This window comes from Apteryx mantelli, chromosome 22 (assembly GCF_036417845.1).
Source record: "Apteryx mantelli isolate bAptMan1 chromosome 22, bAptMan1.hap1, whole genome shotgun sequence".
Lineage (NCBI taxonomy): Eukaryota > Metazoa > Chordata > Aves > Apterygiformes > Apterygidae > Apteryx > Apteryx mantelli.
In genome coordinates, this window is record NC_089999.1 from 11,191,189 (window position 1) to 11,216,839 (window position 25,651).

The 25,651-nt window shown below is 37.9% G+C and overlaps 1 protein-coding gene across 1 annotated transcript in view; it reads left to right on the forward strand.

Moving 5' to 3' along the window:
• The first annotated feature begins 1,064 nt into the window (after positions 1 to 1,064).
• PPM1E (protein phosphatase, Mg2+/Mn2+ dependent 1E) overlaps positions 1,065 to 25,651 on the forward strand; it is a 68,725-nt gene continuing 44,138 nt past the window's right edge. The window contains exon 1 of the mRNA XM_067309574.1: positions 1,065 to 1,447. Within this exon, the coding sequence (XP_067165675.1) occupies positions 1,080 to 1,447 (368 nt within the window). The 5' untranslated portion in view covers positions 1,065 to 1,079. The remainder of the gene's footprint in view (positions 1,448 to 25,651) is intronic.

A 25,651-nucleotide genomic window follows, 5' to 3' on the forward strand; every position in this document is an offset into this window, starting at 1 on the left:
GGAAATCAATAGATATAACCTCAAAGCTCCCCTTCCTAGAAATATGAGGAACTGTTTCAGATAGTAAGACTTGAGAGGCCGAGGGGCTCTCACCCTAATGAGGTTCAGGTGAATTTTTCTTCTGATTTCAGTGAACTTAGTCTGGGCTCCACGAAACAGTCCCACCAAGGCATTAGGTCCTTTGGCTGCACGTGCAACAGCAACGAGTTTCCAGAGAGGACTTTTTGCTGAAATACTGTGTATTTAATTGCACGTTTCCCTCATGCTAATCCATTCGGGTTTCTAAAACATTCCTAGGAGACTTGGTCTGCGGCGGTGAGGCCGGGGCTGCCGGCTCCGGGGGTAATTATGCTCGGCACACCAGAAAGCCAAGCCGGGCTGCCCCCTGCCATGGCAACGGCGCGCTGTTTACCCTCCTGCCCTGTCCTAGCAGCGGGAGGAGAGCCCACGGAGGAGACACTGGCGCCGGAAATGATGAACACAAGGGAAATCCTGAGGCAGAGATTAGGTAATAGGGAATTTGCTCTCAGGTTTCCTTCGGGTTCCTGTGAGGAACCTACGCGTCTGGCTGCCTTCGCATGACTCATCACATCAGCGCGGCTGTCAGCCAGCCAGCCAGCCAGCCAGCCCGCCTGCCTGCCCCCCACCTGCCTCCGGCTCCCCTCTCCTCCCTTCGCGGCCTCCTTCCTTTCCCCCCACCGCGGATTTATTCTCACCCCCTGGGCACGTCCCGGCCCGCCGCCGCCGCCGCAGCCCCCTCAGCGCCGGCCGTTGGGGCGCGCGCTCCCCCCCCTCCCCCTCTCCCTCAGCGCCGGCCGTTGGGGGCGCGCTCCCCCCCCTCCCCCTCTCCCTCAGCGCCGGCCGTTGGGGCGCGCGCTCCCCCCCTCTCCCTCTCCCTCAGCGCCGGCCGTTGGGGCGCGCGCTCCCCCCCCCCGCGGCGTGCGCGGGCCCGGCTGGGGAGCGGGAGCGCGCGCGCGCAGGGCGGGCTGGGCGGGCGGCTGGCCGGCGGCGGCTGGCGGGCGGGAGCTCTCTGCGGGCGCAGTGCTGATCCGCCGGCGGGCAGCCGGGAATGCGAAGCAATGGCCGCGGGCGGCTCGGGCAGTAGCAGCGGCGGCGGCAGCGCGGAGGAGAAGAGCTACCGCCGCTTCCTCGAGCTGTTCTTGGGCGAGTTCCGCGGGCCTTTCGGGGCAGAGCCGGAGCCGGCGCCGGCTCCCCCGCCCGCCGCTGCCGACGCCGCGGCCGCCGCTGACGAGGACCCCGGGGCAGAAGGAGAAGCGGGAACGGCCGGGGAGGCGGAGGAGGGCGACGCCGCGGACCCTCAGCCGCCCACCCCGCCGCCGCCGCCCCCGCCGCTGCCGCCGCTGCCCCGGCCGCTCTCGGAGCACATCACGGAGGAGGAGGTGGAGGGCGAGTGCCTGGACCTCTGCCTGCAGCAGCTCTACAAGTAGTGAGTGCCGGGCGGAGGGGACGGGGAGGGCAGGGTGTGGGGCTGAGGGGGGACACCCTAATGCTGGGGGTCAAGGGCAGGGTGTGGGGCTGAGGGAGACCCCCTAATGCTGGGGGTCGAGGGCAGGACGTGGGGCTGAGGGACCCCCCCCTCCCCCATGCTGGGGGTCGAGGGCAGGACGTGGGGCTGAGGGACCCCCCCCTCCCCCATGCTGGGGGTCGAGGGCAGGACGTGGGGCTGAGGGACTACCCCCCTCCCCCATGCTGGGGGTCGAGGGCAGGACGTGGGGCTGAGGGACTACCCCCCTCCCCCATGCTGGGGGTCGAGGGCAGGACGTGGGGCTGAGGGACTACCCCCCTCCCCCATGCTGGGGGTCGAGGGCAGGACGTGGGGCTGAGGGACCCCCCCTCCCCCATGCTGGGGGTCGAGGGCAGGACGTGGGGCTGAGGGACCCCCCCCCCATGCTGGGGGTCGAGGGCAGGACGTGGGGCTGAGGGACCCCCCTGTGTGGGGCTGAAGGTATTTTCCCCCCCCCCCCCCCCAATGCAGGGATGAGGGCAGGGTGCCTGGGGAGGGAAGGGTCCCCGAGACAAGGAGTTGAAGACTTTAGTGGTGCTGAGCGGCTCAGGATCAAAACCTTTCTCCGTGTCCTGTTTCCCCCTCCCCAAAACACGCCCCTCCGCTCTCCCTCCCTTCCTCCCTTGCCTCTCACTGGGACGGGGAGCGAAGAGGGGAAGCGGATAGACAGGGAGAGCCGCGAGCATCCATCTGGAGAGCAGCTTGCTCGGGGAGGAATAGCGGGGGGGAAATGTCTCACGCTCTGGTGCCAAAGCAGGAGGGGGTTTGGCTGTGGTTGATTGTATCGAGGCTTGAAATTGAAATGCTCCCTGCATGAGGGTTTGTAAATGGGGAAACCTCTGCCAAGAAATAAAGAGGGGAAGAACAAGGAGAAAGGAAAGGGAGGCACCCCCCCCCCCCGAAAAAAAAATCAAGAAAACTGCACCATGCGTTTGCTGATCAGGAGGAAAGAGGAGTAGGAAGCCTTAGGAGAAAGCTCTCCGTGATCATGGGGCTATTTCTGCTGTCAGCCGGGGGAAGCCAGCTATGGTGTGCTCTGTACAGAGGCAGTTTCCAGATCTGTGCTTTCTAAAAGACTGGTGCATAAAGAGGAAGCAGATGGGATCTATTCCCAGTGTGAAAAGTCTGTGGACTGAAACCTAAAGATCAGTTACCAGTGCTTTGTACTGCGCTGAGCTTTGGCTTTGAAGGCTTGAAATAGAAATGGTTGTTAGTGGCATTTCTTTAGGAACCTTTTAAAACCGATGCCACAGGAGGAGACAAATGAACCTGTGAAAATATGCATGGCACACCGGGGAGCTTTCTGCCATTGAGCTGATAATTGTAATGAGAGGTGTTACTCAGCCGCAAAAATAAATAAATAAAGAATCGGGTTTTACAACTGCACGATCTGTTTCTATTCAATTCTAATCTACCCTCTGCGTTTGTGGATGATAGGGCAACACAATGATAGCTGTAAAGGACAAAGCTCTCTTATTCACACATGCTCACTCTGCCACATTTAGAAAGTCTTTCTCTTCAGCATAGCAGCAAATTCATAGGATGTGATAGGAGCATAGTGACAAGTCCCTTACATATATCTGGATTTTTTTGTTTGTTTTTGACAGACTTGTAAAATCAAAAGTCGGATTGGTTTCAATAAAGTTTTAGACATAGAACAGATTATTTCGAAGTATTCTTTAAACTATATTAAACGATTTTGAGCTTGATTTTGCTCTCTCTCCTTTTTCCTTTCTTCCCCCGCCCCCCCTCTTCATGCTCCCATACTCCAGGACAGGCAGACTTAGATTTCCCAGTATCTGAGGCCCTTCTTCATGGATGAAATTAGGCAAAGACATTTTGAGGGGATTTTGTATATAGGGGTAGCTCTTTTCTGATTTTTTTTTCAGCCTTTTGTATAAATCTTTTGATAGCTACCGAGTGAAGTGTTTCCTTGTTTTTGTTTCTGGTGAAACAAATGCAGATTTCCTTTGATAGGCACCTACGTTATGAAGCAAAAGGCAGCATCTGTCTCAAAATTAAGGGAGGAGGAGATCATGTTGGAAGAAAATTCTTGCTTTCCAAAGGGCCTAAATATTGTATTTGTTAATGTTTAAAAATGCTTTTTCAAATAGTAAATTAATTTTTTAACTGAAGATTCATTGGCATTGATTTATATCTCATTAGTTAATATTTTAAAGTGTTTCAAAGAATTACCTTTTGCAATTAACATCTTATAAGCCAAATATAATAACTTTTAGTACCATGAACTAAACTGAAATAGCTTTTGAGTGATGATGGACTACAAGGTAAGGGCACATATATAAATGTGTTCTATAGGTCTAAGTATTGTATCTTTAGTATACTGTCCAGTCACCAAAGAAGCTTAAAACTCATAATACTATAAAACTGACAAAAGTAGAATGATTCCCTCTCTTTGTAGCTAAGAGTTCAATTGGTCAGGTGACTCCAGAGACAAGAAACTTTATGCATGCAAGTGAAGCTACCCTTGTGCCAAATGGTTATGATAGTGTTAAAAAAATGTGCATATGAAAACTCACGTGAAGAGGAATGTTTTATTGGTATCTTATTAGCAAGGAAAGGTATATTATGAAGGCATATTTTCTGCAACTATATATTAATTAAATGACTAGTTTGCATTATATGTTGCAAGCAGATAAAACTCATTACTGTGAAAAATCCAACAACTGTTTTTCAGCTATTTTAAGCACATTGCTTTAGTTCTTTTTGAGGGAAGTAAGACTATCTCAAAAATGAAAACATTTTGCCAATCATGAAATAGTATAATAGTTTTATGCCATTGTATATATAAGCATCAAAAGAGTTCCTATTTATGAAGCTTTCCTGTTATTTTCCAAAAGACTCTCATCCCCTTGGAGATTTCCAGTTCCTGGTTTCCTTCTAGAGACAGCATATGCTTGGAAAATTAGATTAATATGATCTTTATATCTATTTAAATGCCACAAAATGTGGCACTCAATGAGCCACAACAGAATGAAACTGATCAATAGGAGGTACAAGAAGGTATGAAAGAATCTTAAAAAGAATAACTTTTAAGCAACTGCATTGAAACACTGCTGATAGCTTGAAAGTTTATTCTGTGATTATCTGTATCTTTTAAATAGTTTCTATATAGAAAATATATCAAGGACTTAATCCTGTATCAGTTGAATATGAAACCCCGTTGTTTTCTTCTACTGAGTCAGGAGATCTCACTTCTGATTTATTTTAATTGTAGAATTACTCAATTTAACAAACTTATAGATAATCTATTCCTCTTCCTACTAATACTTTTATTAGATTTAATGTATTTAAAAAGCTGGTTCTTAACAAGGCATTTGAAAAACTAATCAACAAAGTTGTTTTTGTGAAGAGAGAAGAGGGCCAAATGGAGGACAATAAAAGAGCACCAGATTGTCCTCTGCTCAGTGAGGTTATTGACAAGATTTTTCTGGAATTTTGTGGTGAAAGATAACACTTCTAAGGAATGTTCTTAAAAAAAAAAAAAACAACTCTTATTAGAGATTTTAATCTCTAATGAAAAATCCTAGTTTTGATTCTAAGATATACGGCTACTAAGAGGGGAGTGAGATGTGCCCTCATAGAGAAGTTAAATAGCAAACCCTTAGAAGACGGGTCACTGGGGGGAACAAATTTATCTTGCTGTCACACTTTTTTCAGTATAGATGAAATAATTAAGAAAAATCCAGTTGGATACTGTTCTGCATATGTCTTGCTTTTTTGCCCCCATCTCAAGCTTTGCTCAAGCACTGCTGCGAGTCAGTGTCACTTGTAGATTCAGGTTTACTTTCAGTGCTTTTGGTGGTGCAGATTTTAGTTTTAAATATTTATTCAAAAACACTTTTAGTGAACTTAAAGTAGACCTATTTCTTCAGTCATAAGATTTGCCAAAGATTGTATTAAAAAAATCTAAATGTTATGCCTCCTTCAAAGCTTAACTAAGGTGCTGATGACCAAATGGTTATTTTGAGGACTTCAGAAATCTTTCTCTAACTCAGAGCATGAAAAGAAAAAGATTATAAGCATGGCTCATTTAGATTCCTTTGCAGAATACTATGCAGCGCTCCAGAATATGTTAGACCCCAAGTTTAGGATTAAGAAAATGCAAGACTTAATGTTAAATCTCACTTAACTTTTTTTGAAAGAAAAGAGATATTTTTATTTAGGTTTGAGTATTCCTTACAGTCTTGCTATAAAAAAAATCAAGAAAGGTAATATAGACTCAGCCTTTTAATATTGGACTTAAGTAAAATGCAGGTAGTAAATGAAAGTGACTTTTTTTTTTTTCTCTCTCAACTTGCAGTTTTAATTTAAAATGGAAGAACTTTTTGTGGTAGCCTTACATGACCAGTAGTCTTTTTATAAAGTAAGTTCTTCACTTGAAAATGCATATTCTGCCTGCTGTCTCCATCATTTATGACTGAAGACCCTGTAGCTTCTTCTCCTTTTAAAAAGCAGATGTACATTTTTTTTAACCTGCTTTCTTAATCACTGTTGTATGAAAACTAGCATTGTTGTCACTGTCTGTAAAGTGAAGTTCATGCACTATACTGTGTCGGCTTTTTTAACATTATAAAATAGGGTGTGGTTTTACTTTATTTTTTTATAGTGTATTATAACCTATTCTATTGATTGCAATCTGAAAACCTCTGTAGGAAATACAACAATGCTGTTTGCCGTCTCTAACTATTTAGCACAAAGGCTGTCAAAAAACCCATCCTTTTTAAACTGGTACTTGTTTCATCTTCTTTTGTGTGGTTTTACAATGGAAGCAATGGTGATACTATTGGTATATGTACACAGTAAACAACTTAAGTAGATATTGGTTGCATCTCTTTTGGGAATTTTCAAATGGTTAAGGATTTTGACAGAGACCATTAGATTTCCCCCCTCCCACATCCCCAGCTCTGTTGATGATTTGGTTCTACACCTTAACTTAGCTGTTTCATTGGAGCCCCCTCCAAGACCAGGAATCTCTTCCTGAGGGTAGTTTCTGAGCTGGCTGCTGCTAGGCATGTGCTAGGATGTGTATGGTAAGGTGTAGAACTGTGCATGTGGTTGGCTGTTACTGTTATCCTCAGATCCGAGGGATTTTGGTCCTAGAACCCCTGATGCTTTTGCATGGAGAAATTCCAAATAATCTGATAGAAGTATATCAAGAAATTTAAGAGATCTTTTGTATTGTTATTAATGCTTTCTTGCTCTTTAAAAGAAGCTGCTATTATCTACTATGATATTCAATTCATAAATTGGATGATGGTGATGTAGTATTCAGAGATGGGCACGTTTCATAAACTTTAGACTGGAAATCATTATAATCTACAAATAGTGACATTTGGTGATGATCATTTCCCAAACCCAACTACTGGTTTACACAGGTTCTTTAAGTTGCTTTCAAGGCATCTTCAGTTAATGCTCCCACTCATTTAAAAATACTGAATCAAATCAGATATTTTGATACTCCTTTAAAAAAGGATTATTGGCTAAAATGAGCTATTGAAATTCCAGATTTACATTTTGTAATGGTTATTATATGTAGTGACATTTCAAAACTTCTTACTAATTTATGATTAACAGGACGATGAGTTTTTCAAGTGCTATGGTAACTATGCTTAAAAGTTGCTTTGTGTTGCTTTAAAAAAAACTTCATTCTTAGTGAACAACTTATGAAACTATAATCATTCCAGTGAAATTTTCTAGTGGTAGAGCAAAGAGAAATAATTTTGTTAGGTGCTTTTTCACACAGAGATTTTTCTTGTCCAAGAGTAATTTGCATATATCCTATTACTCCCAGCAAAGTTGTTAGCCTTTGCATGGGTATTGATTGAAGAATTAGATCTGCCTTAATGTGCTATTTTTTTCCTTTGCACAGGATACCCCTATTCTTAAAATTCCTTACTGTATTTGCCTTTGTCAATGGGAGAGTATTTCTCCACTGGCACTTTGAAGAAATGATATTCTACTTAGTTGTGGTGCTTTTCATAGAAGATTTAAAAACATATATGTATGTTTCTTGATGTTGACATTAAACTTCCAGTTCGCTTTGCACTGTCTTAATAGATGTTTTAATGTCCTGACAGTTTGACTGTTCCATCCCTGGAGTATGCTCTCATTTTATTTTATTTTATTTTATTTTACTTTTGCTAAGCTGCTTACGTGATTGCAGGGCATGTAGTAAACAGATAATGAGAACATTATTTATTCCTATATTTAATGTCACTGTGAAATGATAACTGGCTGTTCTGCATCATTTTCTTTCTTTTTTTTTTTTTTTTTTGGTCTGCATACTGGTCTTCTCTTAGGAAGTGATATCTTAGGGAAGATATGTGAAAAATGAGACGAAATGGAATTAGAGCTTTAAAACAACAGAAGTTCTTTGAAGCACACTGCAAGTCTGTCTTATGCAATGCAATCATGATTATGTAATGCAGATGGATATAAAAATAAATGTGTCCTGAACAATATGGGTCCATGACATGTCATAACCTATGACATGATACTCAACTATAATTGGTCATTGCTACATATCATAACATAGTACCCTATTTCTGATTTAGCTGAAATCAACCACCAAATAAATATTTTGCTTTTTCTTATTATAACATTTAGTGATTATACAAACTGAATGCAGATTGCAGGCTTGTTTTACAGAAACATTTCTGCTACACTTGTACTTTATTAGGAAGAAGAAACATCACCCACTTCTAAAAAGGCATTTCATAAAGAAGTAATCATCAGAGTCATAAATTAGAACTGCAAGGGAAATAGCTGCCCTTGGGTGCTTCAATAATTAATACTGAAGTTAAATGAGTTAACTAGATTGCAGGATTACTTCAGTTTATGTTTATATTGGATGGAAAACAGCTGAAGGCAACTAGTGATTGAGTAACTGAACCAATGTTTTAAGCTCTGCTGCTGCTCATCAGTTCTGAACTCTGCATGCAATCAGTGGAAAAGTTTATTTCTTGTGGTAGAGTAGGATTAAGAAGTTGATTGCTAAATTTTGATCATGGGGAAATTGTGCTTGATTGCAGAGAACCATACTGAACTGGAAAACACATTTTCTTGTAGCTGTAATAGCAATAAAAGGAGTATTCTATTAATTGGGTAGAATTGCAGGCAGCTCCTTAAATCTCACTTTCTCAGATAATATTATTTTGAAGATACTTCTGCTGGCCTTTTATGATCCAGTAAAGTCTGTTAGATTGTACCTAACACTTTTGCAAGGTTAGTTTCTTTTAGTATTAATTTACAATACAGAATTTGACTACCTTCTTGCATTTGTGAATGTTATTTTTTTTATAAGCTCTGTATTTCCATCATGACTAAAAATAGAAGCAGCATATAAATATAGGGCTTGGCATTTTAACTCCTTGGCACTGTCTCTAGGGCTGTTCCTTTCACCTCAGGCTATGACCTTCTTATTGAGGTTCAAAATTCTGAAATGTGTGGTAAGTTATTCTTCATTAGTATTATGAACAGAATATGTACTCTATACATTACATTAATTAACTTCTGGAATGATTCTTTTTCTTTCAGTCCTAACTTGAAATTATAGATGGCCAAAAAACCTCCACCCTTTATTTTAGAATTTAACGAATAGTTATGTTTTTTCTTTTCCTATTTCTCAACAGAGAAAATACTAGGTAACTAATTTTTTCCAAAGGTACCAGCCTTGAATGCAATGAACTTTTGCTGCATTAACCATTGTTTGATATCAAAGAGCTGCAGTTCTCACCAGATATTTAATTAGATAATAATGGTGATAAAACTCATCATGCTAATTACCTTTTTAAAATAAGGTATTTTGTTTATTAGTTTATAATAGATCACCTGAAATTTGGGGGGAACCTTGTTCAGTTCCTATTGAAATCTATGGGCTCAGTTGAAGATGATGGCAAAATATCTTGAATTCCTACCTGCATTAAAAAGTAGGAGTTTATATCTTGTGTTGTATATGTAGGTAAGTATGTATGATTAGAGTGTTTAATACATTTAACTAAAGCTTTTATCAGCTTTTATTATAAATAGTGTCACTGTGTTTAAGAGATCTAATCATTGTGTTTGAGGTGCAAATCTGACTGAATGCAGGTATTCATATATAAAGGCTCCTGTCTCAAAGAGTTTACTCTCTCAGCTCTTATTACCACTTTCTTCTTAAAAGCTGCAGAAAACCTTGCATTAGGTAATGAGAAGTCAGAAGCTGTATGTTTCTAGAGATCATCAGAAATGCACTACTGTTCAGTGAACGGGTATGCTTTCTGCTTTAGGACACTGGTGCTTTGAGTTGTTCTTAGTTCTGCTTTTTCACTGCAATCTATTCCATAGAGAATAAAAGATGTATCTGTTATCAGATGAATTTAAACCCTCTTCTTCCTGACACCCCCAAAATGTTTGTTAAATCAGATTTTAAAAGAAAGTGGATTGGCCCTAGCCTTAACATTCAAATGTGAATTGTTGGTGAAGGTCCCCCTAACAGAAGTGAGCTCTGATATAAATGCTGGGCTGCATTAGTAAGGTTAGTCCATGTTAACTTCAAATAAGCATCTGTTACAATAGTTAACGTGATAGAGATCTTGGGTTTTTACGGAGCATCTGTTTTAAAATTTTGACAAGTAGAAGCAATGGCAAAACGTTGCTTGTGCGTGAGAGTCCTCTGTGATGGCAAACAGTAATAACTAATGGTAGTTCCAATGTGCCCAAAAAGTACTAAGTCTGAGGTATACTGAAGCCTTAGAAAAGCTAAGAAAAAGTGAGATCTATGACATCTGATAGATCAGAAGAGAGAAAGAACAGCCTTCTACTCTCCGCTGACGAAATACTTAAAATAGTGAGCTCTATTCTCTTGCCTTTAACCTCTTACCTCAATGGTAGGAACCATGTAAAATCCATGAAAAGAATTCTCTTCCATTTAAACAGAGGGTTAGACTTATCGTTATATGGCACTGCTGCAATTCCCATTGAAATAAGCAGAGAAAAGAATATGCAGTTTACAGGAGATTCTAACTCTGGATGTATGCTTGGGATATTTGGTTGGAGAGGAAAATTGAGACTATTTTAAGTAATCTGATCCTCTTCCCCAGTGCATTGTTCATTTGAGAATGAATTTTAAGTGGTTTAAACTTTCCTCATTGGTGTTAACCTTTTTCAGTTTGACTGATTATGAATGACCCAAATGATCATATGGAATATTTAAAATCTTGCTAATTACATTGTACACTAATTTTAGAATAACATTTTTGGATGTTAGATAGTTTTGACATTAGCACCTCACAAAATGGAGTTGGTGCAATTCACATCCACTTTGTCTTTATAAGTGATGATATTTATAATATACAATATAGTTCTTTTTAAAAACATGAGGTAAACAACAAAGTTATAAAACTAGTTGTGGGGATTAAAGAAAATATATTATACAAAATTACTAAATATCCTAAAATATGCACGCCCCCCCCCCCCCCCCCCCAGTCTTCCAAACTCTCCCTATGTCTTGGGCAAAATGAGAAGAGAGGTGTGTCAACAAGGAGCAAGAACAGGCATTTTAAATCTGAAAAACACTACTTATGTTCATCCTAACTAAATTCACATCCTAAATTTTCAACTGAAAAATTAACACAGAAGGCAATGCAATTCAAAGATTTTGATTATATTTGTTTGTGAGTGTTTTTATACCTTTATTAGTGTAAGTTTATATTAAATAGAATTTATTAATAATATATGTACTTCATATTGAGTTTTGCATTAGTACATTGAAAGCTATTCAGTTTAACTTATTATCCTTTGAAAACTGATGAAGTAATACTGTTGCTTGACAAAATAATAAAGATGAAGGTTGTCACAGCTCAAGAAATGTTACAGTAAGATAGGTTTGTGTGTGTATGTATTTTACTTTCATTTGTCTTTTCTTTGAGCTGTCTTAAACACCAACATTTGACCAGTTCCTTTATGTACCCAAACTACCTAGCCAAACAAAAATTCAGAATAAGAAGGAAGGGAAAAGCAGTCTCTCAGTCTCATCCTTTTTATTATGGAAAGGAACAAAATATTAAATAGAAGTAATGTTTTGTGTGTGGGTTTTATGTTCTGTTTTTAATTGTGAGAAAATTGCCATCTGAAATAGAGATAAAAAACATCTGTTGAGGAAGTGCAGAAAGAAAAAGGAAAGCACTTTGAGGAAGTCTGCTTTATATTTGTAAAGATATGAAAAAGAGCCAATGGGGTAGTATGTAATAATAAAACAGAAAGAGGAAGAAAGAAAGAATTAATATCACAGCCTGAGTGACCACCCGTGTTCCTTCCATTCATTTCTTGGAGGATGGTTGTCAGTCTGTGAAATGGGCATGCAAAGTGGACAAGCTCATGAAAGTTCTTTTCTTTTTAACCCCTGTTTTGTTGTGTCAGATTTCAAAAATTTGTTATGCACTAGAGTATTTATATCTGCTTTTAATTTGTTGTAAGATATTAGGGCTTTGTCACCACTTGAAAACTTTTAGGTTAGAGTATGATCTGGTACTTTCTTACCTTCTTGCTTTCACGTGTGTTTGCTATTACTACCCTGTTACTACTTGCAGACACTTCTCAAGGAACTGTTTGTTTTGGGTTTTTTTAATCCTTTACTCTGAGTTTTTGGGCAAGACTGAAAAAACAATTCAGCTATTGACTTTTAGCAGTGTAAAAAGAAACAACGCCATTCTGTTATGCCTGTGGCCATCTAGCATGTAGACAAGACTGTTCGAAAGGTGTCAAATAGTGTTTGAATATGCAAAGAAAAACTGATTTTTAAAAGGCTTCTTTTATGTGGGAGTAAAAAAATCAAAGTTTCTGTAGGCTGGAAAAACAGAAATTAGGTTTGTTAATTTTAAACAAGTATATAGTAGCATAAGATCATGCACCATTTTAATTACTATCTGCCAGGAGAATGTTTTCCTTGTTGTTTCTAATATGCTCACTACTGCAAAAAATTAAAATGCCGTGTCTTCAAGTTACTCTTGTAGTCTCCTGGTGTATTCTATAATGTGACGTTGTGGATTTTTGGAAAGATAGGAATCTGAAGAGTTTATTAATACTTGTAGTAGAATAAGGATTCAGAGAATTTGCTATGATAAAAGATTGTTGTAAAATTCTTCTTGTGAAGATAGTCAAGAAAACTGAACACAAATCAGTGAGATTTTTATTAGAAGCAATACTGTAGAATTGTGTCTAACTAAAGTGTTTTTCTAGACTCTTGAAATATGTACAACAGGAATTTGTGTTTATATTTAGTTGTTAATTTTGGGTGACAAAACAATGCTATCCATTGAAGCAGCAGGGAATACAAGTTGCTAGTCTCACTTGCAAGTTTAAGTGACATGATGAAAATTATTACAATGAGGTGTTTAAAATAACTACCCTTGCAGTAATATGAGTGGCAACAACAAACCTGGAGAGTTGATTTGTAGCAACAGCACAATGTAATTGTCTTTGCATTTCACAACTGAAGTGTTTCTTCCTCACAAATGTGCACAAAAGAAAAAAAAAATCAACCAGTCATAAAATTGACTTGGCATTTTACATCTTTAAACTATTGAAAATGTATTTAACAAAGTATGAGCCATCCAAAAGCCAAAAAAAAGCCAATATAGACAATGCATATGTAGCTTAATTCTGCATTCTTTGCACACCAAGAGCTTCTAAGTTTATCCAGAAGAAGTCTGGGCTAAAATGAAGACACAGGATCTGGCCCTCAAAAAATTGGTACTTTAAAATTCACAATAAACTAACGCATCCTCTAGTTCCATTAAACTCTTCTCTTTCAGAAGTGCCTTGATTGATTACTCTCTTTTTTGCTCTTTTTGGTGAAAGATTTGTCTTACTTTTTTTTCCTATGAATAAGGAAGGATAAGTATATAAAACGGGTGAGGAGTTCAGAAGAAATGTATAATTAAATAAAAAGCAGGTCTGTCTTGATTTAAGAGTAAATATTAAGCCCCAAATTCCTCTCCACGTCGCAAAATCCGTTTCTTCAGCTTTCCTCATTTTTCTGTCCCTCCTTCCCCCAATCAAAAAGCTTCCAGGTCTTTCTCTAAATAAGAACTATACAGAAGAAGCACGCATCTGCAGGTTATGAGTTAGACTCTGGCATTTATTCATAAAATAGATATAGGTTCAGTTACTGCCTTATGTAAGTGATGTTACCAAGTACTGAAGAAATAGAGGAAGGTGGTAAAACTTGATTCTAAACAAGACAGAAATTGGGATGATTTTGAATAGTAAGCCATGATGGGTAATCTCCAAATAGCGAAAAGCTGAGTGGTAAACATAATTAACATTTTGGCTAATGATTGAAAAATTGGTTAAAAATTCAGGAATAGTGAAGTAATTTCTACCCTGTAATAGATGGTTTTCACAAAGGACTTCTATAAGAAAAATAATCTGCATGAATAGAATGCAAATTTTAACTGTATTATGGAAATATGTAACCTTTACAGAAACAGAAGTTTTCTCATTTGGATGTCTCATAATTTGGTAGATGCATTTTCAATAGTATAAAGATGTAAAATACCAAATCAATTTTATATTGCTTTTTTTTTTGCATTTGAGGAAGAAACACTTTAGTTATGAAATACGAAGACAGTTATATTGTGCTGTTGCTACAAATAAAAATCCAGAATTGGTTGTTTTGTTTGACTTGCACTTTTTTGTGCCATTTAAAAATTTTTATCTTGTAAGCAAGAAGCCTGGAAGCTTCCTTCAAAAAAAAAATCTGAAATTTTAAAGTAATCGATTGTTTTGAACAGTGGGACCTTGAAGTAAAACAACAAATACTATGAAATTTGCTATAAAATTGTGCAAGTTGGCATCAAGGGATGAAATTGTGCCCTTCAAAATCAAAATTCTCCAGTGCTTCCTTTGGGCCAGAACTTCGGCAACTGTACATACTTTTTTTTTTTCTTTTTTTTCCTCTCAAGAAAAGGTTAGGGAAGGTGGGCTGCAGTCAGTGATTCAGTCTGTGTTGCTATATCTTCTAGGACATTACGGAGACTGTGAGGTGAAACCTGGGCCTGTTTCAAATGAACAGAATGTAATGAAAACTTGTGGTGTGATGTCTTCCAAAAGATTAAATATCTAGCTGAAAAAGAAACTGTCCGCATTTCATCACTGGTAGTTACACTATAAATACTTAATCATTTGTCTTTCAGATTTTTTTACGAGTAAACAGATGGGGTCTTCTGACTGCTCTTGGGAGATGTTTTTTCATCTGTGATATCCAAATTGTCCTTTAAACATTTACATTGAAATCAGCTGGTACTTTGTTTCAAGAATTTGTCCATGCCTAAGCGAAGTACTTCTCTCTCAGATCAAACCCTGATAAACAGATTTTTGACGTGATAGAATGTAAAATGGAGGAAATCTTCTAAGTGGGCTTGTTTTCCAAATAAACATAGAGGTCACTGATAAATACTTTCAGAATAAAGAGAAGAGTGAAAAAACTTAATATAGACATTACGTCAAATGAAAATAAAGAAAAAAATGAGAGTTATTATCTGAAACATCAGGTCAGCTAAAACATGGTGAAGAGAAGTCGCTAGCATGCTTAATTCTTTAGTCAGTTACCTGCTAACTTCCTGCCTAATGGACTGTGGTTAAATGTCTGAGTAAAATGTTGATTGAACCTAATAACCTAATCAGTTCCATTTAAATTCTGGACAGCTAAAATCGATGAAAACTAAAGGACTGGTGCTTCTTCTCCCTTTCCAAAGTGAAAATCTTCCTATTCTTCTTGGTTCTTCAATGCACATTTTTTTGTGAACTTTATTCCGCTATTTATTCAATAATTGCCAAAAGTAGCTGTAGTGCAAAAGCTTTAGCATTATTACTATGGTTTTACAGAATTGTAATTTTTTTTAATCAGCGTTGAATGTTTCTTCCATGACAAAGAAATTCTGGCAAGGTAGATAGATGGTCCAAATGCTTTTGTTCAACCACTTTTCTGTACTCAAAGAAATGCTTTTATACTTCTAGGGGCTCTTTGAAAGGATAAATCTATCATTCTCTATCAGTTCCTCCTTATGTTATTTTACTGTTCTATAAATGGGAAACAAGAATTTATCGTTCTGTCTAGAAGTCTCATAAAAGGCAGAAGTACACCGAGGTAGCCAGTTGCCCAAGAAACCAATGTTAATGAACTTTGACTGCTGCTTGTTAGAGATTGGGAGGCAGATGCTGTATTTTGTTTTGAAGGTCAAAGACTGTGAGTAATCTACTAATTCCAGACCACAAAATACATCAGTTTGGAGGAAATCAGTAATTAGTAGATTTATCATCATCTTTCTCCTACGTGAGAGCTTTGGTATTCCAGTTACTTTTCATTAAATTTATTTCACTTGATAAAATCTAGTACTTTAGTTACTTTACTAAATTTAAGTGTGGACTGATATGTTGGCTTAATATTAAAATAAAGAATTTGCAGCTGTATTAAATATATCTGTAAATACTCAAATTCCATGTTCCAGCCTGCATGCTTGGATAGCGTGTAAAAGAAAGCTTTTTACAAATCTTCTTTTGCTCCACAGATTTATTTGTTCTCCCCCCCCCAATAGAGAACTTAACTTTTCATGTCTGTTGTGTGAATACAGTTAATTGTATGAGGATGATGCCACTCTCTGTATTTGTGTGCAAAAGTTAATTATTCATTTGTTATAATTTTAATCTGAAAACAACAAAAAAACCCCCACAAGACTCTCTATATATAATTTTTAAACAGCAATGGTAGTTAGGTATATGGCTGGTTAGTTTTACTGTAACTTTTACTATTGCTTTCCATGCATAGTTATAAAACAATTGCAGTACTAGCCCTGAAAACACTAGAGAATACTAGTGCTAGTAGGAGTAGAAAATACAAGCAGCTAGTCTCAGTTAGTGCAAGGTTAAGTGACGTGATAAAGAAATTTTAGTGAGGAGTCTAAAACTGCTACCCTTGCCGTAACACTGCGGGGGACAACAAACCTGGAAAGTTTCAGAAAAATGTCACCATGGACAAAGCACTTCTGGAAGTGTTACTCTTGATGTTGTGCTTGGAAATACGTTTCAGATGATTTTATCTCTGCAAACTACTGGCCAAGCCATGGTGTTTAGTAGCCCAATAAAAAGAAGTAAGGCACACAAGTACACCAGCCAGTTTATGGCTAAGACGGATTTTACCTAAATCCAAGAAAGTATACAAGCTTACCCATGCTCACAAGATAAAATTAGTTTCTTTACTTGGTTTAAATAACAAATGCTTTTAGACAAAAGTTTAGAATCAATAAATTGATACTTTGGTGTGTGTGTGTGTGTATATATATATATTCTTGTGCTGGTTTTTTATGTTCAGAATTAGGCAAGGAGGAAAATTCTGAGTAAGAATAAAATTTTCCTCTAGGTCATATTTCAGAGAGTGTCATATGAACATAAATAAAATTTACATACTCTCAGGTGATTTATATAACTGGAGCATAAAATAGGGAGTTAAGAGCCAGAGATGTTTTCTCAGTCTTCACTGAAAATGAATGGAGTTAGGCTCAAGATCTCCAGGGAATAGACTTCTCTCAAGAAGGTCTCTGATGCACCTTACTGAATGCCTGTTTAGATTTAAAAAAATATATATATATATAGAGAGAGAGAGCGCTATATAGTGACAATATGTAGTGCATTCAGTTAAATGCTCGTTTAAGTACGTATGACTCTAAACCTATGCCCTGTTTTTGCCAGGTCTGATTGTGCTCTTAAATGTTGCTGAATTTGTTCATGTGATAACACATTGAGCTGTCTGTCTCCCTCTTTGTGAGAAATAGCTCAACATGAAGCAACAAATCTAGATGGTATCCAATTCTAAATAGACACACTGAATATGAATTCTTCCTATCAGTTATCTCTCTATTTGTATGAATGTTTAATTCAAGCCCTATTGATTACAATTAAGGGTTGAAATTAGAAATTGACTTTCATTAGCTCAAGGCAAATTATTCTCAAGACACTGCAGTAGGATGTACTCACGTTCTGTTAGTGAACTTGACAATCAGGTTAAGTTAAAATTCAGAAATGCAGCAGAAGGACTGTATCCCAATATCTTAATGTGACAGCTAGCAAGGGAATTACTTCTTGAAGCAGAAGAAGGGAAACTGGAAACACTGAGGGGGTGGATGCAGACAGATCTGACAAGATTCTAAGAACCTGGGAATCCTGCCTGCGTAGGCCTTCAGAGACCACCCACTGAGCTTTGGCAGGTAATAATCTAGGAAATGATTGTACGCTTACTCTAAATGAAGCTGTTGAGATGTTTGATCTGTGTTCTTCATTAGACACACGGTAATTTTTTGCTGCTAGAATTCTGCTATTTTACCAAATTGAAGATGAGATTTCAGAATGGAATGTGTGATGAGGCAGCATCCAGTTAAGTGGGAACAAGTATGACCAAATTTTACAGAAGTTAGCATCATGATATTCGTATAATCAAGCTCAGTCAACTTAGATCTACTTTTGCCGAATGATACTGGAGCGTATCCTCATGCTCTGCATGCGTCTGCATGTTTGTACCTGGATGATTACGCTGTAAAAATCTGGTGTGCAGGAGAATCATTGTGACTGAAGATCTCATGATCCTAAATGAATTTAGAGAAAATTTAACACCCCCTCCCCAAACTTTAATGTTTCTATAGAAACTTCTCTCAAATGACTATCTGTATGCATATGACAGAAATTACTGCTTGATCATAAGCATTTAAAATAAAAAGTATTTACATTGTACTACATAACCTCATTCCTTTGTCACAAAGCCACCGGACAGATTTTCGTCTTAATGCTAACCAGCTTAAACATTCTAGCTAGATCGCTCTATGCTATTACAACAGCATTCTATCTTCTCTCCCCACCATGCCTGATCAGTTCTTTTGGATCTAGAATATAAAGTATTATGCATGTAATTGGGGAAAGGAATGGAATAAGCTTATTGGTGGCAAGGGAGTTCAGCTTTGAGTGGGGCAAATGGCAGTATACGCAGTGAGGTTCATAGCATAAGATTTAGTAGCATTGTAAAGGAATTCCTGTCGGACTGGCTCTGATAGTACTTATCAAAGACTACATGCTACTTATCTGTCTTTGGCAGAGGACTTTAACTCCATTTAACTGTCAGTGCATCTATAATCCTTCCAAGTCTGGAACTATTGATAGAGTGCCAACTATCTTGGATTATGTATTGTCAGAAGAAGTAAGGTCTATGATAGAAGTATCAAACAAGGCAAATGTAGTTGTTTAATCAAAAAATTCCAAGGTTTTAATATGGCATAATATAAACCCAGATTTTCTTTTTCTTTTTCTTCTTTTTTGGTAATGTGAGCCATTTCAGAGCCATTGTGCTGGAGATAAAATAAAAAGATAGACTTTTGGAATTACAACTACCTACCTACAGGTAGATATCACCGACAAAAAACTAGCTTTTCTTTTGGTTATTCTTGCATGATGAAAGTCTTGATAATACACACCGTTGAAATGTTCTGATCTATTAGTTTCTTTATGGTATTATGAAAATGGTGTTAAAATACATTGGGGATGAGGCAATGTTATAGCATTCAGCAATGGAAAACATCAAATGGGGCAAAGCAACCTAATGGTGAATGGTGTCGTCAGCAACTAGGCTATTTTAATTATAACTCCCTATAAATCAACATCGTTCTGCTTCCTATTTTATGAAACATATATGCACATGCATACACATGCTCTGTAAAGAAAAATATTTTTTTTTAGGGCTGATAGAGAGACAGTTTCTCTTAAAATTGAAGTCCTATATTTATTCTCAGAACAGTATCTGCCAATTGCAGGACCAGTTTTCCTTATGGCATCTCACAGTGAAAATAATTCTAGTGGAGAAAAGGGGTTAGTTTGGAGTTCTGTTCTCCATCCTCACTCCTCCCATCATTGCTTGTCTGTAATTGCATGCTGCTGGCAATTTTGATGGTGATTTATGTGGTAGTGACAGTTGCATATGAAGCACCAGGCCAATGCTACCAATTCATGTCATCTCAGCTCTTTGCCAAATGAGTAGATGATAATCACTTTCAGCATTCTCGATACAGCTGCCATTAACTTTTGACATTCTTACTGGGAAGACTACAGCACCTTATATCCTTACCTAGCTGTAAGATACAAGTCTGTTAGCTAGAACATTTAAAACAGATAAATAATTCTTCTTCCCTGCCCAAAGCAAAAAAGACCTCTTCAAATTCTTCACCCATAACAAAGCCCTTGGGCTAATAGGTCCTACAAGCCTACAGCATTTTCCATTTCCTTTTCAACTCAAGGGTAACAGAAGTTAAATCTAGTAAAGTAAATGTCAATTACTGGAGTTCATTCATCATGTCAAGTTAATGAGGCATCATAAATATATTTTGGAATGTGTGAAATCTATTTTGGGGTAATCGCTGTAATTTGAAAAAGATGCAATATCTTCTTGATTCACTTGCCTTTGAGTCAGAAGCTAGCTGAGGAAGTCACTGTTGATTTAAATTTTTTTCAACTTGTAATGGTGCAAAATAGATTCTTTTTCAAAATTCTCCGGAAAAGAAAAATCATCCCCTTTTCTGTACCTTTTCTCATTCTGGTGTTTGTGTGCATGTGTATTGGGTGAGAGGTGTGAGGAGGGAAATTGGGACCAAGACCCACAGTGGATATGGTATTCAAGTTGCATGCACATTCAGGGTTTATAAAGTAGCATAATAATGTTTCCATTTCTAATAATTGCTACCATTTTATTGCTGTCTTTTGCCTTACTGAGGAGTAAGCTGACATTTTAGTGGAGCTATTTGTTATAGCTCACAAGATGTTGCTCCTGAGAGGTAATAGTTCGAAGCCTATTATTTTGTATGTGAAGTTAGGATGGATGTTTTCTCCCCATGTGCATCCTCTTTATTTATCTACTTATAATTTTGTCTGCTACTTCGTCACCATCAACCAATATCATGACATCCTTGCAACTAGCATTAGTCTATCCTAAATAAATATTATATTAAGATATATCATTTAAGAGAAGGTACATACAGCACTGCTTGACTTTGAAATAACATTCAGATGCTTAACAAATCAAAACAGTGAAAATAAATTGCTTGTGTGTTAAGTATAGGAGAATGCCTATGAATTTTAAACAACTGGCCTCAATTTTCCTTCCTGCTGCGGTGCTTTCATTCAGATAAGCCTGCAGCAAAGTGCTTGGCCTAAAGATGTTTCTGTGCTGTGGTTTCTCCATGGAAACAGTCTTAAACCATAGAAAACAATTCAATTTTAAAAAGGCTGAATCTCCTTTCCAGTTTGCTCCTAAAAATAACTTTTAGCATATTTAGTTCTGTCTCACACGTGCTAACTGCAAGTTAGCTAGGCAAAGGCTGAAAGATATCTTTAGAACTATTTTAAGGAGAAAGTTAGAGATATTGTTAGACTACAGCATATATAATACTTCAGCAGCTAGTCTTGTCTTAAAGAACGACTTATTAATTCACCACTGAATTTTAACATTATGGTCTTTTAGGAATGCTGAGTATTATGGGCTTTACTAAACCAGTATTATGAAATCCTGCCTCTATGTAACTGTCTTCAGGATGTAGAAACTACAGTTAAGATTCACTTCTCAAACTCTTTTGGCAGTTGCTGGTCTGGTTGATGTGAACATCCCTGTTTTCATTTCCCTGTTCTCTCGGAAGTCCTACCTTTCTAGCCTTTCCGTCATGTGCTTCCCGATTTCCCTCCTTTTTTCACCTCTTCGGGATGCAACTGCATTGTAAAATGGTTTAACTCCAAAGTCCACCCGTGTCCCGGTACCTTGATTATTCACATTGTGTATGTGTACACTGACTCTTGGTTTTTTTTTTGGAGTAAACTGCCTAATTCTTGCCAAGATGAGATCTATGTGTGGTTGTAATGGTAAATCTCTCCAGGAATTACACACTTCAGAAGATAGAAGCAAGACTATACCTGATTTGTTTCCATCTGCTCTGGACAGATCTCCAATACCATCCCAGCAGACCTAGTTTTGAAATCCCAGTACATTCTCGTTCCAAGCCCTAGGTTAGGCAATGTACGAGTCTGGCAATGTCCAGGTGTTGGTTACTACACTTTGAATTACAGAAGTCTCAAAAAATTGTCTTAGATTCACATAAAGGCCAGAGAGCAACCAGACCAAGTGCTAGATGGAGATGATATAGTCTGCTCTAGACAGCATAGACCTGAGTAGTGGGGAGGACAAGTTGTTTGGCTCATGTGCCCAAGGAAACAGAAATTATTCTCTGGGAAAGAAAACGTTAGCTATGCAGACATCACCTAGTTTAAGAAACAAAAACAATTTTTCCAAAATGTAGGAAAGAGTTACCATTTTGTTACATTTAGTCATAACTAGCCTGACTATCAAGCCCAGCAGGTAGTTTCAATAGCTTTGTGGAAAACATATAATGCTATATTATAATACAAATAAAATATAAATAAATTGGTATTATAAGTTTCCTTGTAACTAAATACTGGTTCATTTCACATCCTTTTTTTCTTTGTAGCTCTCACATAGTAAATTTTCCTTGAAAGAAGATCCTATATAAGAAAACAAGCCTAATTATTCTGACCATATGTTAGGGATACTTGTCAAAGTATATTTTGTAAATATGACAGCTTGATCCAATAGGCATGAGAAGAGTCTTTCCTGCTTCAGTGATTTTTAGGTAGTGATCGTTATTGTGAACAAACTAGATGCTTTGCTGGCATGCTGATGTTAGACAAAAGGCCCACAATTCACAGGATTGAGAACTGGGACAAAGAGATAAGTCAAGACATTTCTGAATGAATGCCAAATCCTTTGTGAACAGTCTGAAATGCCTCTAGTGAAATGACTAAATTATGTTGATTCCTTATCGCTTAGAGAACTAGCAAATGCTATACAATTGCTCCAGTCATGTTGCCATGACCTGACCTCCTTTGGGTAAATTGTGATCTCCTTTTGGAATCAAAAGTACTTTTATCTTAATTTTTCAAGGCTTTACCTTAACTTTGAGTCTTTTAGTTTCCTCTCTGTTTATGGCTTGTGTCTGCCATCTTCTTGATCTGATGTTCCCTTGGGTAGCACTTCACGTTTCAGACCCTCTGTGCCCATAATATTTTCTCTGATCTTGAATGATGTACTGTTTTTCTCTCGTCCTTCAGCTCTTTCTTCAAGATTAATGTTTCCATCAGCCTTCTAATGCTGTCTCATTCCTGCTCTCTTGACTGACTTGTTCCCACAAACTATAATATGTCAACCTATGAAAATAATTTAGTTGATAATGAGAATGATCAGAAAAAATATGGACAATTAAAAGAATATCTTATGATTTCCCTTACTGTTCTGTGTCAGTTTAGGTTTCCTTCCTATGTAGCTTACAGATGCCCTATATTTTTCTGCATGATAGTGGGTATCCAACTGTGGGTCTATAAAACTGTGGCAGACACTGAATTTTGCTGTTCTTTTAGAGATTGCTATACTTTGTTCAGAAGCTACACAGCTACTTTCATTACTGATAATTCTGTGCATTTTTCTAGTGCTTTTCATCAATGTGTTTTCAAGCTATTTTGGTTCATCATTTAATCTCTCTCACCATCCCTATTCATGTATATTAAGTTTTTCCTGTATTATTTCTTAACATGAGAAAAAATGAGATTCTGCAATTGATTGATTTACCAAAGAGAGCCTGTAATATAGCTAGGCACAAACCTGGGCTCTCTTGATTTCCTTTTCTTGCCCTTATCATTTCTTCCTTTGCCTAGCTAAGGCATAGCAAATAAAATCCCAAAGGGTATTGTGTTTTTGGTTAAATGAATTTCAGCATCATTTTTGTATTGCAGAAATATTTTCTCTCTACTTCTTCTGAGATATTTGTAAGCTGCCAGGAAAATTAAATCGTGCTGCTCCCTGTTTCTCTTCATCGACTATTTTCATGTTAGTATTGCTTTGTTTAGCGTTTAGATACTTGGGATAGCTAGGTAAATTTGAAAACTCTTGTCAATCTGAAATACGTGTTGGATCTGGAATAAAGTGATGATGGATCACTGGTTTGTGAATAAGAGTTGGTAGTTTAGGCTTTGGTTCTGTTGTACAGGCATCTTGGTTTAAAAAAAAAAAACAAAAAAACTATGATGCAAAGTTGCAGTTGACTCCATATGGCTATTTGTGTGTTTTCAGAGTGATGTTCTGTGCCTTGAGGTTCTGTGGTGGCAGAAGGAACTGCAGGACAAAGAACATGATTGATCTTCCTTTTGTAGGTTCTCTCAGTGATTAGCAACTGAGAGACAGAAAATTTCCTTCTGACCAGTACTGTAATAATGGAAGGTAGAAGCCAATGTGTTCAATCTCTGCTAGTTACTGTGGCTGCTGCTACAGTCGTCTGGAAAAAGGTGTCAAGTCTGCAGCAGAAGGATAAACAGGAGGTGGCTGTAGCTGTGAGGAGCTTGAGAGTGCTTGACTTTGAGCACCAAACTGTCTTGCTATGTCTCTGCTCCTGAGATACACTGGTCTGTGGATAGACCACCGAGGAGGTAAGAGAAAACCTGTGCAGCTAGAGCTGCCCTTTGAATTAGTATTTCATTTTCCAGGACTGTCAAAGCAGTTTTTTCACATGCCTTAAATTTTAAAAGAAAATTGGAAATATTTCAGAATTGTGAGTATACACAGTCTAATCTGTATAATTGCTGTCTGACAATATGAAATCAGTTCTGAATGTATATCATTCAGTAAAATAATAATTACCATAGCAACACACACTACTTCTGAAACATAGCTCATCTGTACAAAAGCCCAGAAACAGAAAGCCTAAACTCTTCACACAGCTCTAAGAGCAATTAGAGAGGTTTCCTCCCCTTTTTCAAATCACTGTATTTGAAAGAGACCAACAGATGTCAAAAGGTAAACAACAATCAAATGTTGTTTCCATAGTTCATCCTTAATTAGAGATAAATCAGTATATTGTATGTCTTATGCAGAGATTATAACTGACTTTTCTGCATCAAAGAAAAGTGCAGTAGAGAGAGAAAATTATGGGTATCATTTTGGTGATTCTGAAGCCCTACTCTCACTTTGCTCAGATAAAATGTGTTCTGTGACCATTTCCTCCAGGGTTCTTTTTTGCAATTATCCTTCTTTTGGTTAAGAATAAAGCTGTCCAGCAGTCATCCACAGGGACTTTCTGGAGTGAATTCCACTGCAGGTTAGAAAGTAAGGATCCAACATGAATTTTAAATTATACTTTTTAAAATACAGTGGGACAAACAGAGTTATGATTGTCTCACTTTCATGATCATAAATAACATAGGTTTTGAAAAGTACAGAGTGGCTTTCTGTGGGTGTTCTTAGAAAATTAGGTGAAATGCTTCATTTTGAAAAACCACAACTTTTCCTTTACCTGATTTTTTTCTTTTTTCAAAAAGTCCTATTAGACCTTGTTAAGATCTGTGTTTCTATTTCTGAGTTTTACTTCTCTTTGAAGTACATTAGTGAGTTTGACAGGTATTTGAAATTAAAACAAGTGTGTGCAAGTGCATGGAATCAGAAAGTCAGTCATTGCTAGTACCTCAGTGCAATTCTCACTCTCTTTCTGTAATAACAATGGTAACATCTACATGAAGTATTGCTCGATTTTGGTTATGCATATGCATGTGTAAAGAGTTTAATGTTTTTCTTAAAGTATAACGTTACTGTCAACACAGTTCAAATGGCTAAGTTCAGAGTTCTTAATCACAAAATGATTTAAAAATATATTTGAAAGGAAAAAATCTTGTCTAAGAAAGAATACAAAAATAGCAGTGGTCTTAGATGCGTAATTTGTTCTCTTCTACAGTTTGAAATGATAGAAGTATGGATGAAGAGACCTTGCCCTGCAGGGACTAAAAAGCTACTGAGCTGATGATAGATGGCTACACTAAAAATGGCTTTCTTTCCACAGTGAATTTGGAAGTCATTAGGTCCATAACATGAGGCCTATGGTATATTGCCTTTATTGCATGAGGAAGGGAAACTATTTTGAAGGTTTAACTTATTTATGAAAGTGCTTATTGGACATGCAGTTCATTTGCTACCCACTCATCAAC